Source organism: Phyllobates terribilis, unplaced genomic scaffold (assembly GCF_046119375.1).
Source record: "Phyllobates terribilis strain yellow unplaced genomic scaffold, ASM4611937v1 Scaffold_2__4_contigs__length_985480577, whole genome shotgun sequence".
NCBI lineage: Eukaryota > Metazoa > Chordata > Amphibia > Anura > Dendrobatidae > Phyllobates > Phyllobates terribilis.
In genome coordinates, this window is record NW_027362762.1 from 75,076,651 (window position 1) to 75,091,556 (window position 14,906).

Sequence of the window (14,906 nt, forward strand, 5' to 3'; positions counted from 1 at the left end):
ATCACTTACTTTAGTGGGGAGACCCTCTGTAAAGCTTTAACGGCTGGTGGACAGTCTTACAGAATGAAAGAGGAAATATTGCGTAGAAGAGGGGCAGCACAAGAGAAGTCTTTGATTGGCGGGATAGGAAGAAGGTAGTTGCCCCGGATCAAGAAAGCTGTGGTTATGAGCAGAGTGATGTGCCGGCTAGGAGTTTTACAGGATGAAAATGGAGAAATGGTAAGAGAGGATGTTGAGAAGGCCGAACTTTTTAATTCCTATTTTGCATCTGTTTTCTCTCAGAAAGAAAATGTAACATCAACTGATCTTCACTGTCCTATTAAAGGAATAGAAGAATCCAAGTTATCTGTAAACAGAGAGATTGTGAGGGAATATTTAGCTAACATAAATGAGTTCAAGTCTCCAGGTCCAGATGAATTACAGCCCAGAGTACTGAAGGAGATCGTAGAAGAAATTTTAGAACCACTCTCCATAATCTTTGAAAATTCTTGGAGAACAGTAGAAGTCCCAGAAGACTGGAGAAGAGCAAATGTTGTTCCTATCTTCAAAAAGGGGAAGAAGGTGGACCCAGGGAACTATAGGCCGGTGAGTCTGACTTCTATACCAGGAAAGATCTTTGAACAAATTATTAAACAACATGTATGTAAGTACCTGGATAAGAATGAAGTGATTAACCAGAGTCAGCATGGGTTTGTAACTAACAAGTCATGTCAGACTAACTTAATTTCCTTCTATGACAGAATCACTGACTGGGTGGATCAGGGAAATGCTGTAGATATAGTATATCTTGACTTCAGCAAAGCATTTGACAAAGTATCTCATACCATCCTTATTGAAAAAATGACCAAGTATGGAATGGACAAGGCAACTGTTAGGTGGATTCATAACTGGCTTAGTGATCGGACTCAAAGAGTGGTCGTAAATGGCTTCACATCCAGCTGGATGAATGTCTCAGGGCTCTGTCCTGGGACCTGTATTGTTCAACATCTTTATCAATGATTTAGATGAAGGAATTGAGGGTAAACTGATTAAATTTGCTGATGACACAACGCTAGGAGGGAAAGCTAATACTAGAGAAGAGAGAGAGAGGATTCAAAAAGACCTAAATAAACTGGAGCAGAGGGCAGCAACTAACAGAATGGTTTAAAACAGGGAAAAATGCAAAGTACTACATCTGGGCAATAAAAATGAAAAAAGCATATACAGAATGGGAGAAATAGAGCTAAGCAACAGTACATGTGAAAAAGACTTCGGTATACTAATAGATCATAGACTGAACATGAGTCAACAGTGTGATGCAGCAGCAAAAACGGCAAATACAATTCTGGGATGTATTAACAGAAGCATACAGTCTAGATCACGTGAAGTCATTATCGGACTTTACTCCTCTTTGGTCAGACCTCATCTGGAATACTGTGCACAGTTTTGGGCACCACATTTTAAAAAAAGACATCGACAAACTGGAGCGAGTTCAGAGAAGAGCGACCAGAATGGTGACTGGTCTGCAAACCATGTCCTATGAGGAACGGTTACAGGATCTGGGAATGTTTAGCTTGCAAAAAAGAAGACTGAGAGGAGACTTAATAGCTGTCTACAAATATTTCAAGGGCTGTCACATTGAAGAAGGATCATCTTTATTCTCATTTGCACAAGGAAAGACTAGAAGCAATGGGATGAAACTAAATGGGAGGAGACACAGATTAGATATTAGAAAAAACTTTTTGACAGTTAGGGTGATTAATGAGTGGAACAGGCTGCCACGAGAGGTGGTGAGTTCCCCTTTAATGGACGTCTTCAAACAGAGGCTGGACAGATATCTGTCTGAGATGATTTAGTGAATCCTGCTTTGAGCCGGGGGTTGGACCAGATGACCCAGGAGGTCCCTTCCAACTCTACCATTCTATGATTCTATGATTCATTCTATGATTCTAGGCATATTAGGGAAGACTAGAGACTATAGATAGACAGGTAGTAGGGAGGCCCAAGCGCTAAGGCCAAAAGCTGATGGACAAAATCATCTTGTGGAGAAAGTTTGTAAGCCATCATTGCCCACTTCTAGTTTATTAGGAAGGTACGTACTAGACCTTTATCATACTGGAGACCCCTTTATATGCATTAAGTCCCAGACGGGTCCCAACACCTCTCAGATGACCCTGCGATAAGATACCGGTCTGCTGCACCTAACTTGGCTCTTTGTATAGCAAACGTTTCCCACAGTACAGTATAAAGGTGATCTACAGGATGTACTCTACAGCTTAATGAATGGCATCGTGCGGAAACAAGTGCAATGTATTTCTAGTGCAGGGCGTGTAACTGAGCAATAATAAGTGAATCGAAAGTAAATGGCAGGTGCATCTGCCCTAGTTTTGTTATTTTTTTGGCCATGAAAGCCAAATTAGTGTCTTTCCCACACCCACTGACAGCACGTGTACAAGCACTCTGTCAGGAGGCAGCGGCCCAGAACTTCACATGGCTGGAGAGAGTTGATGTCAGAGCCGGAGCCGGTGTGTTACCATTGCCTTATATACAGAAATTGGTGGGGAAAAAAACAAACAAAAAAAAAAAACACATGCAGTTTAACAGGAAATGGAACGGATCCCCACGTAGGGTCAAATTATATATTCACAGGTCTGTGACTTAAAACCCGTTTGATTATTTTCATATAATTTCCATGTATTTTGGCCCTATGCAGACTCCATCAATGTGCATGTATAATACTACACAGCCACCCCCTCCATGAATTGGTAGGTTAGTGAGTGGCAGTCCGCATCAGTATTTTGCACATGTGCTGCCCCCGCCTTTATCATGGAGGCTTGCTGCATCCTGCAGTGCATTGGCTCCGAGAAACGTTGGTACCTCCCTATAAAGTTCTTCTACCACCTCTCCACATAAAATTGGGCTTGATGAAGCAATTCGTAAAAATCACTTCCAAGAGATGGGGAATGCTTCAAATACTTGGTCACCAAGTTTCCAAGCCTCTCGGAGGCAAAATTGAAGGAAGGTGTGTTCGTCGGACCAGGCATTAGAAGGATTATAGCTGATAAAGAGTTTGTCAATACCATGACGGATCCTCAAAAAGAAGGGTGGATTGCATTTAAAGAGGTCGTAGAGAAATTTTTAAGCAATAAAAAAGATCCCGACTACAAAAACATGGTCGGACGAATGCTGAAAGCACTGCAAGCTTTAGGATGCCTGATGAGTTTGAAAGCGCATTTCCTCCATTCCCACCTTGACTACTTTCCTGAAAATTTGGGAGCTGTGAGTGAAGAGCAAGGTGAATGATTCCACCAGGACATTAAAGAGATGGAAAGAAGTTGGATGCTTCAGAGAGACATTCCAGATGCTACTCACAAGAGTAGATGTACCAAGAGGAGCCTCACAGGGAAAAAAATAAAATAAATTGATCTTAGTGAGTGTTCATGAGCTCATTTCAATTCAAATAAAAAATTAATTTTATAAGTCTATTTTCATTTATTTTGCGGTATTGCCTTATTTAACATAGTTACCTAAATTGTCAGGAAACGTGATGTCTGATGACAAAACGGAGGTGATTTTTGGATTCAGCGCACCAAAAAACAAAGATTACGTGGAATAACCAAAACAGCTCTTGAAGTTTTACTTTTTGCAGACCTGTGTTATGCAGCATTTAAGCCAGAAACTGGCGGTAAAGTATTGAAAGTTTGCGGCCCCCATGTGGGACTTTTTCCATTTTCACACCAGCTGAGACAGTGGTAGGAGATAGTGGAAGGGTGGACCTGACACATTCACTAGAACTGTATTCCAGTCCATGACTAGAGTATAGTCTCTGCCGCCAGCGCACAGCTGAAAGAGAAGTCGTGTTCATGAAGACTCACGCGCCTCCAATGGACTCTGGGTCAAGACTGGCGCACAAAACAGTCGTCTGGATGAATTCTCCCCATAGTCGTTATGTGCTTCACTTGTATGTGTGAACCCATCCAAAAGCTGCACTCTGCTATCAACTGCAGAGATTGTGGGGGTCCCGGCAGTATCTGTATTCATACACAGGTATCTAACCATATCGACCATCCATGCATCTATCTGTATCCATCCACTGTCACCATCTAGTCATACATATCTATCATCTACTGTATCCATCTATCTCTACGTATCCATCGCTACCATCTAATCATCCATATCCATCATCTACTGTATCCATCTCTACCATCTAATAATCCATATCCATCATCTACTGTATCCATCGCTACCATCTAGTCATACATATCTATCATCTACTGTATCCATCTATCTGTATATATCCATCCAGACACCATCTAGTCATCCATATCCCTCATCTGTATGTATCCATCACTACCATCTAATCATCCATATCCATCATCTACTGTATCCATCTATCTGTATGTATCCATCACTACCATCTAATCATCCATATCCATCATCTACTGTATGTACCCATCACTCCATCTAATCATCCATATCCATCATCTACTGTATGTACCCATCACTCCATCTAGTCATCCATATCCCTCATCTGTATGTATCCATCACTACCATCTAATCATCCATATCCATCATCTACTGTATCCATCTATCTGTATGTATCCATCACTACCAGCTAATCATCCATATTCATCATCTACTGTATCTATCCATTGCTATGATCTATCCATCCATCAATCTGTGGGTGGCACTAGTGATGGAGGAGACGTCAGGACCAGAAAATCTGGTTAGTGTAGACCAGAGACACCAGTGTGGCTGGGACCTGTAGTGCCACCCAGTCTGGCATTATGGAGTAACCATCTCCCTGCTGCAGCCAATGGGGCAGCACTATTCCCATTTCTCATCTCAGCCCGTGTTTAGACTATCGTTCTGTCTGACAGTTCTCTTCCTGTCCCTGACCTCCTGGTATTGATGTTGCTTTCTGACCACCCCAGTCCCTGCCAGCCTGCTCCACTGGCCAGCTGTAGGCTATACTACGTCTGGGTTGTCCGCCTCCAGTAGATGTACACACCTGAAAATGATGCACGTCAGAACGCACATTATCTATGTCAGCACCATTACAGTCTATGGCCCCGTCGGCGCATACGTCCGAATCCCGTTTTGCGGGGGGGGGGGGTTCAGACGCAAGCCCTGAAGGGGGCACTGAACAGCTGCCTAAACACAATGTGAAGGCACCCTTAGAGCTGGTAGGCTAAGATGTACAGAGCTACTGGACATATCAATAGTTATCATATAGTTACATTGGTTGAAAAAAGATACAGGTCCATCAAGTCCAACCTTTCTCCACCAATTATACATTCTCCATCGCTAGATTATTTATAACCCACAATGCCATTTGTTGTGAGAAAAGTATCCAGGCCATTTTCAAATGCGGATAGAGTATTTGCCGTCACTACCTCTGGTGGTCGGCATTGCACAGTCCGTCTGCTCTGACAGTAAAGAATCCTTTCCTGTTTAGCTTCTGGAATCGCCTTTCTTCCACCCATAATGATCCATCCATAACTATTATCTAGCCATCCATCTGTATCTATCATCTATCCATCCATATCTATCCATCATCGTTCACATACCTGTCCATCTGAATCTATCCCTAGCTATCCGTTAATATTTATTGCTAGCAATCCATCCATAACTATTTATCCGTTACTATCTATCCATAGCCATCATCTGTCTTTATTTTTCTAGCTATCCATCTTTCCTCCCATCTGTATTTATCCATCCATCCGTATCCAGACATCCACATTTCTATCAGTCCATCTCATAACTATATTTATATGTCTATATAAAAGGTGGCTGTACACAAGGATCAGCAGCCTCCAGAAGGCCAGCTGTTGTAAAACAAACTCTCAACATGCCTTAATAGCCTGTGGAGGCCAGGAAATGCTGGGGGTAGTAGTTTTAAAACAAGCTACAAAGTTGCTGCTCTATGCACTAGACAGAAGTTGGCTTGAAGGGAGTGTGTCAGCAGGTTTTTGATATGTAATTTGCTAGCAGTATAACATAGGGGCAGAGAGCCTGATTCTAGCGATGTGTCACTGTTTCAATAAGATCAGTGTTTTATCAGCAGGAGATTATCACTGGAGGACGAGGTGTCTCGTCCAACCACGCCCCCAGCACTGAATGGCTGCTTTCTACAAGAAGCAGCCAATCAGAGGTGTGGGCGGGGTTATACACAGCCCAGCATTCTGAGCCATGCAGGAGAGAAAATAGTGATTATATCTCAATGACAACAAGCAGGCCAACAAGTGATACATCGCCGGAATCAGGGTCTCTGCCCCTACATCATGCTGCTCTTAAATTTCAAAGCAAAAACCTGATTACAGATTCCCTTTAACAAGCTGATGTACTTTGGATATTTAACCGATGTCAAATGTCGTGGCCAATCTTTTGTTCTCAAGTGTGGCAATGGCTTACATCCTGAATGGGGAGAGGGAAGTAAGTACACTCAGCCAAACTGAGCATGAATGTGTATAGGGAGGCTGAAAGGAATAGATACCGGATGACACTTTTTTATTATTATTATTATTATTGTGAACCGCCAGTAGTTTTCCTAGCTGTCCTATCCACAGCCCTTTTGGAAATAATGACGAGGGAGCTAGATCTGGCCGACGTGCTCGCTCATTACATGAGGCCTGAGAGGAGCTTCAGCTGATGTGGTCTTTTTTTTATTATTTGCCCACCACTTATATAAACACGGTATGGTGGTCCAGGGACGGGACAGTGTAGCAGGAGTGCAGTTCCCGAGCACTTTCGGGAGGCTTATGGAGCACAGATGCTGCAACAGTCTGGGAAAATTTCTATGTGAATGGAAGCTATTATGTGCGGGCCTGTGTGTGAATGTGTACAAGGCCGCGCTGATATAATAGAGCGCACACAACACTTGCACCGCTTGTTTCCTTTTCCTTTTTTTATAACTTCTGGAGAAAAGACGATGAAAGTGAGCAGACTCCATATGGACTTATTTTTCAGCTCCTACTTCCAGCATTTGGGTAGCTTACCCCAGCCGGGTTCACTTGGAGGGTATGTTTGCTATAGTAACCTCCACAAGGTGCTCTCCTCTGCTGAGAAGAGGGATTGTTTTCTTTTACCTAAATAATTTCCAACTTTAACCTGCTTCCAAAAACCATATTAGGAAAAGTAAACGCAATGGCGCAACACCAGGTATGGAAAGATGATGGCGATTGTGCGTCCGCTCACGTGACTCACACAAAGACCCCATTCAGTGAGTGTTTTCTGCCGGTTTGGGGCTTTAATTAGCTAAATTGTCCTCATTTAGGACCGCCGTTCTCCGCCTTGTCCCCATCTGTTTCCCGTTGTGTTGATTTATTAAAGGGCAGCGGGGAAATTGCTCTCGTGAACTGCAAACTTTTCCTTCTTTCAAAGTTTATTGTTAATGAAAAGCCTGCGTATTCTGTAACGTGTGGATGGAAAGCATGTGTCGAGGGACGGGCGCAAAGTTCACAATGGGAGTTGGCAAAATTAAGATTTTTTTTGTATACTGGAATAAAGTTTTTTTTTTTTTACAGAAAACAATAGTTTAACATTATTTGTAACCCCTTACTGGCAGGGCCAATTTAAATTTTTTGTGCCCCCCACAGATCGCTCAAAAGACTTGTTAGAAGTGTGCTGCACAAAAAGCCGTGCGCCGGCCGCCCCCAAGGCAGTGCACCGGCCACCCACTAGGCCGTGCGCCGGCCGCACACAAAGACATGTACCAGTTGTCCACAAGGCCGATTACCGGCCGAACGCAATGCCGTTATATTTACATGTGGTTATGTTAGATTTTCCAAAATTATATCAAAAACACATTGGGGCTGATTTATCAAGATGGGCACATGCACATGCCATACCAGCATGCGAATATTGTAAGATGCCTCCATGCGCCGCGCCAGAAATGCTAATCCAGTCAAAGACTGGAGTAGCATTTCTGGAGTACAAAGCGCTGTCACTTTTAATTAATTAGATGGGCAGGCATGGCCACGGTCATCTCCTCCTCAGATCGGCCCATTTTGGTAAAACCAATTTAAACAGGCGCAAAAGCTTTGAAAATTTTTGCACAACCCCATCTTGAGCAATTTTTTTTTAAGACTTTTCAAACTTTTTATGCTACTACTCGAACATACAAGCTTAGATGAATCAGTCTCAATGATTTTGCTCCATTTTTTTTTGCTGCAGTATTGCTATGACTTTTGGAAGACCTCAGCAAAAAAAAAAATGAAATGGGTCACCTTGCGTGAATTTCTTCGTTAAATCATTGATTTTTTTACTGTCCCCTTTCAAGACCAGAGGCTCAAACGTCTATAGGAAAGTTTTGGACAAATATTTTTTCAATGTGGCACCGAGACAGAACTTTTCATTTTTTTTTAAGTTTTATGTTTGTGTCACTTTATGTGGCAGTAACTCAGGAGCTCGGAAGGGAAGAAGCACTATTTGATTTTTGGTGCAATAACTTGTCTGGAATAGATTGCGGATGCAGTGTCGCATTAGCAGGGCCCCCGAAATATCATGAGAGCAAAGATCCCCCACATGTGTCCCCATTTTAGATATGAGACCACCAAAGGAATTTATCTAAGGAGGTAGTGAACATTTTGCTGTGAATATAAAAAAAACAACATATTTTTGCACTAAAATGTTACTTTAGCCCCAAAGTTTTGCTTTTTTTTTTTTACATTTTTGTCCATCCGTAAAAAAACTGTGATCGTTTTTATTTTTTTTGCCGACATAGCTGTACGAGGGCTTGTGTTCAGTTATATCATGATTTTTAGCATAATAGATGCATTTTAAATTGTGAAACATTATTCCTTTAGTTTGGGAACTTTTTTTTTTACACCGTTTGGCTTTTAGACTGTGTTTCCCTGCACATTGCTGGCTGCTGAATGAGTTAAATGAGCATCTGCTAGTGAGCTTGTTCTGATAGGGAGTTTATCTTTTTTTTATCTACCGTATTTTTTGGACTATAAGACGCAATTTTTTTTCCCTCCAAAATTTTGGAGGAAACTGCATCTGATAGTCTGAATGTAGATGTGGAGGGTGTGGGGGAAGCGGCAGTAGTGGAGGAGCGGAGCACAGGAGGCAGGAGCCGCCTGCTGCAGCCAACACTGTGCCCCCTGCTAAAGAAAATGAATATTCACCGCTCCCCCTGCCCATGGGCGTGTGCAGCACTGAATATTCATTCTCCTTAATAGTGGGCGCACACTGTAGCTGCAGCTCCTGCAGCGGCTCGGCGGCCATGCGTGCCCGCTATTAAGGAGAATGAATATTCACCACTCCCCATGGGAGTGGAGAGGAGTGAATATCCATGCTCTTTAATAGAGGACACACGCGATCGCCCAGCAGCTGCAGGAGCCGCGGCTGCAGCTACAGTGTGCGCCCACTGTTAAGGAGAATGAATAGTTACTACTCCACACACCCATAGTCCAGGCGTGGGGAGCAGTGACTATTACGGCAGCTGATCTCAGCATGTGAGGGTGCATGGCAGTGACGTCATGCGCGGCACACACGGTGAGATAAGCTGCTGGCAGCAGAACAGGATGCAGCGCTGGAGCAGAGGGAAGAAAGGTGAGTAGAATCCTTTATTTTTTTGTGAGGAAGCGTGATGGGGATGAGGGTGCCATGCGTATCAGGGTGAGGGGTGCCCTGTATACAAGGATGGTGATGAGGGGTGCAATGTATACCAGGATGGGGATGAGGGTGGTCATGTATACCAGGATGGGGATGAGGGTGGTCATGTATACCAGGATGGGGATGAGGGTGGTCATGTATACCAGGATGGGGATGAGGGTGGTCATGTATACCAGGATGGGGATGAGGGTGGTCATGTATACCAGGATGGGGATGAGGGTGGTCATGTATACCAGGATGGGGATGAGAGGGGTCATGTATACCAGGATGGGGATGAGGGGTGCCATGCATACCAGGATGGGGGGGTGCCATGCATACCAGGACGAGGGGGCCATGCATAGCAGGAAGGGGGGGCTATAAATACCAGGATGAGGGATATTAGTACAGAATCGGGGGACATACCCCTATAACAGTGTCAGCAGCAGACCCCCCCTCCCCCATAACAGGCCATCATGATCATATTTTTTGCTTCAATTTTTTTTCTATTTTCCTCTTCTAAAACCTAGGTGTGTGTTATGGTCCAGTGCGTCTTACGGTCCGAAAAATGCAGTGTCTTTCTGAACTCGACTCAGCTGATTTATGACCACATAAAAGTTCAGCTCAACTGGGATGTGGTCTATGCTTTTAAATCAGCATAGAGGAGCTCAGAAAGAGACAGAAGAGAAAAATAAAAACCCTTCATGTCAAACTTAGTTCACTGAAGGATTCTCCATTAAGTCACTCTGTAGAAGGCAAATGATGCAAAATTGTTAATGAAACCCAACTGCAATAATGATTTTTAGCACAAAATACAATACAAAGTAGAAATGCCTCACCCAATTTACCTAACTTTTTAAATGCTGCAATCACAATTGACAGTGGCATTTAAGAAGAAGAAGAGGCTAAACTTTTGTGATTGGAACTAGCAGAAAAAAAATTAACTGCTTCCTCCAATCAGGGGCAAAGGGAAAGGCAATACATAAAAATGATGTATTTGATAGAACATATATTCTGTGTTGTGCATGTAAAAGGCGTTTGTTGCCCCCGGCACGCCCTGGGCCAGCCCGGCTACTCCCCGGGCATCACCTTGGTCTGTCTTCTGAGGCTTCAGTAGGAAAAGTTTGAGAAGCCCTGGTCTACTACCCAACATTAGAGACCTATAAACTTTGCAAGAAAAAAATTCACATCATGAAATAAAAACAAATGGCCTTTAAAAAAAAATATATATATATATATGGTCTCACCTCAGCAGTTCCTTGTACATGGATTTTGCCACTTCTAGATATGGATCTATTGTATCTTCAAACTGGCAGACGGCTCCTCCGAGGCAGAGATGTTTGAAGAGAAGGAAAAGAAACTCTTGTCTATCAGACGGGCTAAATATATCATACTTTTCAGAGCCTTCCAGAAGAAGGACCTAAAATAAAAATATTATAAAGAAAGGAGTGGACTTAATAAAATGGTCACTTTCGGTTCAACAAACGTTGCGTCAATCAATAGTACAAGCAAATATAAGAAACTTTGTAATGTATCTTTATCAGAGAAATCGGCTTCCTTCTCCACTTATGAGCCACTTCTAAAAAAAAGAATGCTTGGCCAAAACAAAATGGGCTGTCAGCCCACTAAGGAATCAGGTTACAGCTGCCTAATGAAGTCTACGAAGTTTATTGAAGGCACAGACCACAGCTGTAGCATTCTAGTAAGTGTTATGTACAGCTGCCTATTGAACTCTACGAAGTTTATTGAAGGCACAGACCACAGCTGTAGCATTCTAGTAAGTGTTATATTTCACCCCAGAGCAGTGTTCACAGCTACACTGCTCAGTACTGCTGAATAATGTCCTTCGTGCAGGAATCCTTTCATGTCTGCGTGTGACGTGTACAGTATAAAATCACAGCAGCTACTCTCCACCCACTAGCTCAGAGACAACTGAAAATTAGAGATAGAGTCTGCAGAGGGGAAAACGTGTAAAAAATTAAGGATAAAAGTAAATAAAAAAAAAAAAAAAAAAAAAAAAAAAAGACCATAGTGTTACTCATCATACACGAACAGGACAGATTATTCTGAAAAAAATGGGCTGCTCAAGACTGTGAAAAGTCTACCAGTACAAACTGCAACGAGAGATTAGCCATGGCATATCCAAACAATATGCAATACCTATGGTAGGGAGGTCACTGAAAAATTCCTAAAGTTTCTCAGGTCATTGTGGCACCTACCTTACGAAGTTCATCTGAGACAACAAAATCATCAACGTACTCATCCAGGCATTTCGAGATAGATCCGTTTTCTTTCACGATATTTTCTTGGTGCAATCGATCAAACAGTGACGTGCACAGAAGACTGCACGGGACTTTCCTTGCTTCAATTCTCTTTACCTTGGTCTCTGGAAGAACAAGTATCATCACTAACATTGCATGTAAAAAAATCTCAAAAAGAAAAATCAACATCCATTTACTTAAAGGGGTTGGCCGACCTTGGGGTACAAGTGTACAATGACTACGTAACAGTGAATGCGGTGAGGATTCTCCGATGCCGGCGGCAAGACCGAGTGTCTTGTGCCCTCAGGTATGCGATTTGCATACTCCCGGCCACATTACGACTAGACGTCTCCAGCCTCGCTCAATACACTGGTATTGAAAAAAGGCTGAGCACGTCTAGTCGGCATGCGACAACAAGTAGGCAAATCGCACACTTGTGGTCAAGTGCCCTCAAGCTCGCAGTGTGAGGATTTACAAGTCTGCAGTCACATATAGTGACTGCAGACTTGTACCTCAAGACCGGACAAACCCTTTAAAGGGGTTGTCCCATAAATAACTTTCCACAGGATAGACGATAAGAGTATGATTGCTCACCGATCCCCACCACTGCGGGTCAGACACCAGAATCAGCAGAGGAGCCTCGGCGCTGGAACCGGGGAGGGTTTATTTTATTTTTTTTAAACAAACTGTTCTGTACTCAAATTGCAGCCAGTGGACAGAAGTTTTCTGAAAATGCGAAACTCCTTTAAAGAACTCCCATTAACCCCTTCACTAACTGGCGATTTTGTGTTTTTTTTCCTCCCCTTCTTCCAAGAGTCATATTTTTTATTTCTCTCTATGAAGGCTTGTTTTTTGCGGGACGAGTTGTACTTTTGAATGGCACCATTCATTTTACGATATAGTGTAATGGAAAAAGGGAAAAAAATTCCAAGTGAGTTGAAATTGAAAAAAAAAAAAAAGTGCAATTCCACGCTTTTTTTTATTTTTTATTTACCATGTTCACCATATGGTAAAACTGACCTGGTAATAGGATTCCCCAGCTCAGTATGAATATGCAGATACCAAACAAGCATAGATTTTTTTTTTTATTTCGATAGCAAAAAGAAATTTGGAAAAACAAAAAAACAAAACAAAAATTTTTGCCGTCATTTTCTGAGACCTGTAGCATTTCCATTTTTTGGGATCTGGGGCTCTGTGAGGGCTTATTGTCTGAGCTGACATTTTTATTGACACCATATGGGGGTAGATACAATGTTTTGATCACCTCTTATTGCAATGTTGCGGCGACCCAAAAAAACGTATGGTAATTCTGGAGTTTCCTTTTACCAAACAAATTAATTTATTTTGTATTTTGATAGATCGGACATTTTTGAGCTCAGCGATATCAAATGTGTGTAATTTAATTTTTTTTAAGTTTTAATTTTCAATGAGGCAAAAGGGGGTAATTTGAACCTTTGTGGGGTTTTTTTTTAAACTTTTTTCTTAATAGTCCCCTTAGAAGACTTGAAGCTGCTATTTCCGATCGCCTGTGCTACACATAGCAGTGCAGAAATCAGAATGTCCACGGGCCGGCGTTCACGAGAGGATCGTAATGACAGGCACGGGGATCGCCATCGGCACCCTGAGATCACATGACAGGAGTCACAATGTTAAATCCCGCTGTTCGTGATTGACAGCGGGTTTTAGATGGTCAACAGCCACGGGTGGTGCGGCTAAATCAGCCATCGTGTGCAGGGAAAGATGTCAGCTTGGCGTGCGAGCCCACATCAAAGGCAGGGGACACGACCCTTCACGTACATGTTAAGGTTAACAAGACCTGAAAATGAAGAGAGGTGCAATAATAGACAGAAAGTAGCTCATTTTAGACCAAACACAAGTGTAAATGACACATTCATCAGCAGGTCCTGACAATACCTTTGCCTGACGTGTGAGGTCAAGGAAAAATTTTAACCAAACTTGTAGGATTTTGTTTTTTATTTGACTAGGCCTACTGGATACAGCTACAAAAAAAAGTGTTCGGTCACGGTAATGATGGGATGATTGGTTCTTGGAGGGGTTGAGAAAAATAGTCTGCTGGTGTTTTTTCCCCAGATACAGCTCCCCCCCTAGTTTATGTGTTCAGTCTGGTATTGCAGGTCATCTCCAATACCTGATGGAAACCATAGACAAGCCTGGCGCTGTTTCGAGGGAATGGAAATTTTTGTGCATTTTTGCAGAATAGCACCTCGGAGGATATAACCCTTATTCTGTGCTATTTGCTAACCTGAAACTGGTTAGTACCTGTCACTTTACCTGCAGGTTTATAGCTCAGCTGAGCTCCACACCTTCCATATCCTGTGTTCCTAGTGATTGATGAGTCACATTGACAATCGCTCTCCCCACCCTTGTGATGAAACCCTATACTTGTGTGCAATTCTCCCCGAGGACATGCCCAGCCTCTCAGACACAATAGATAAAAAGATTATCAGCCCAGTCCCGGGTCTATCATTAAATTGTCACTGTTTTGTAGAGTTTTAGAAATCTGGCCAGCATTTGTTTAGGATTGGACCCAGGTAGCCCAGTTGGGAGGGGTATTGGGTGAGCCCAGTTGGGAGGGGTATCCATTTTTTTTTCTTTACGGTGAGTCCTGTTAAGCTGTACGAGTCTGTCTTGAATACTTTTTATTCCATGAGTGCCGCTATAATAGTCCAAGCATTGTATGGTCTTAAAACACAGCCTTGTTGCCACTTTTGGAAAAAATGTTTAACTTCAAGATAAGCCGGAGATGTCAGATTACAACAATAAAATAATTCACCCTGACATTTAATGTTTAAAGGGACGATTGGGGGAGTGGTGTGACTGCTGCGACTCTTACAAGCAAAGCGGGGGTTCCTAACGTCCCCTGTGTGATAGGGAAGTGAGCATGTGCGACCACTGCGCTATTCAGTGTCTATAGGAGCGGGGATCATGCATGAGTACTGCCGCTCACAAACCCATAAAGTAGATTGAGCGGTGGTCACGCATGAGCACTACTGCTCCATTTACAAGGGGTACATCATGGGACACTTTGAACACAGTCCTGGACAATCC

The 14,906-nt window shown here is 42.8% G+C and overlaps 1 protein-coding gene across 1 annotated transcript in view; it reads right to left on the bottom strand.

Annotated features, from left to right (window-relative positions):
• CFAP300 (cilia and flagella associated protein 300) overlaps positions 1-14,906 on the bottom strand; it is a 48,870-nt gene that overhangs the window by 18,745 nt on the left and 15,219 nt on the right. The window contains exons 4-5 of the mRNA XM_073669691.1: positions 11,796-11,962; positions 10,824-10,996 (exon numbers count right to left, since the gene is read on the bottom strand). Of these exons, the coding sequence (XP_073525792.1) occupies positions 10,824-10,996; positions 11,796-11,962 (340 nt within the window). The remainder of the gene's footprint in view (positions 1-10,823; positions 10,997-11,795; positions 11,963-14,906) is intronic.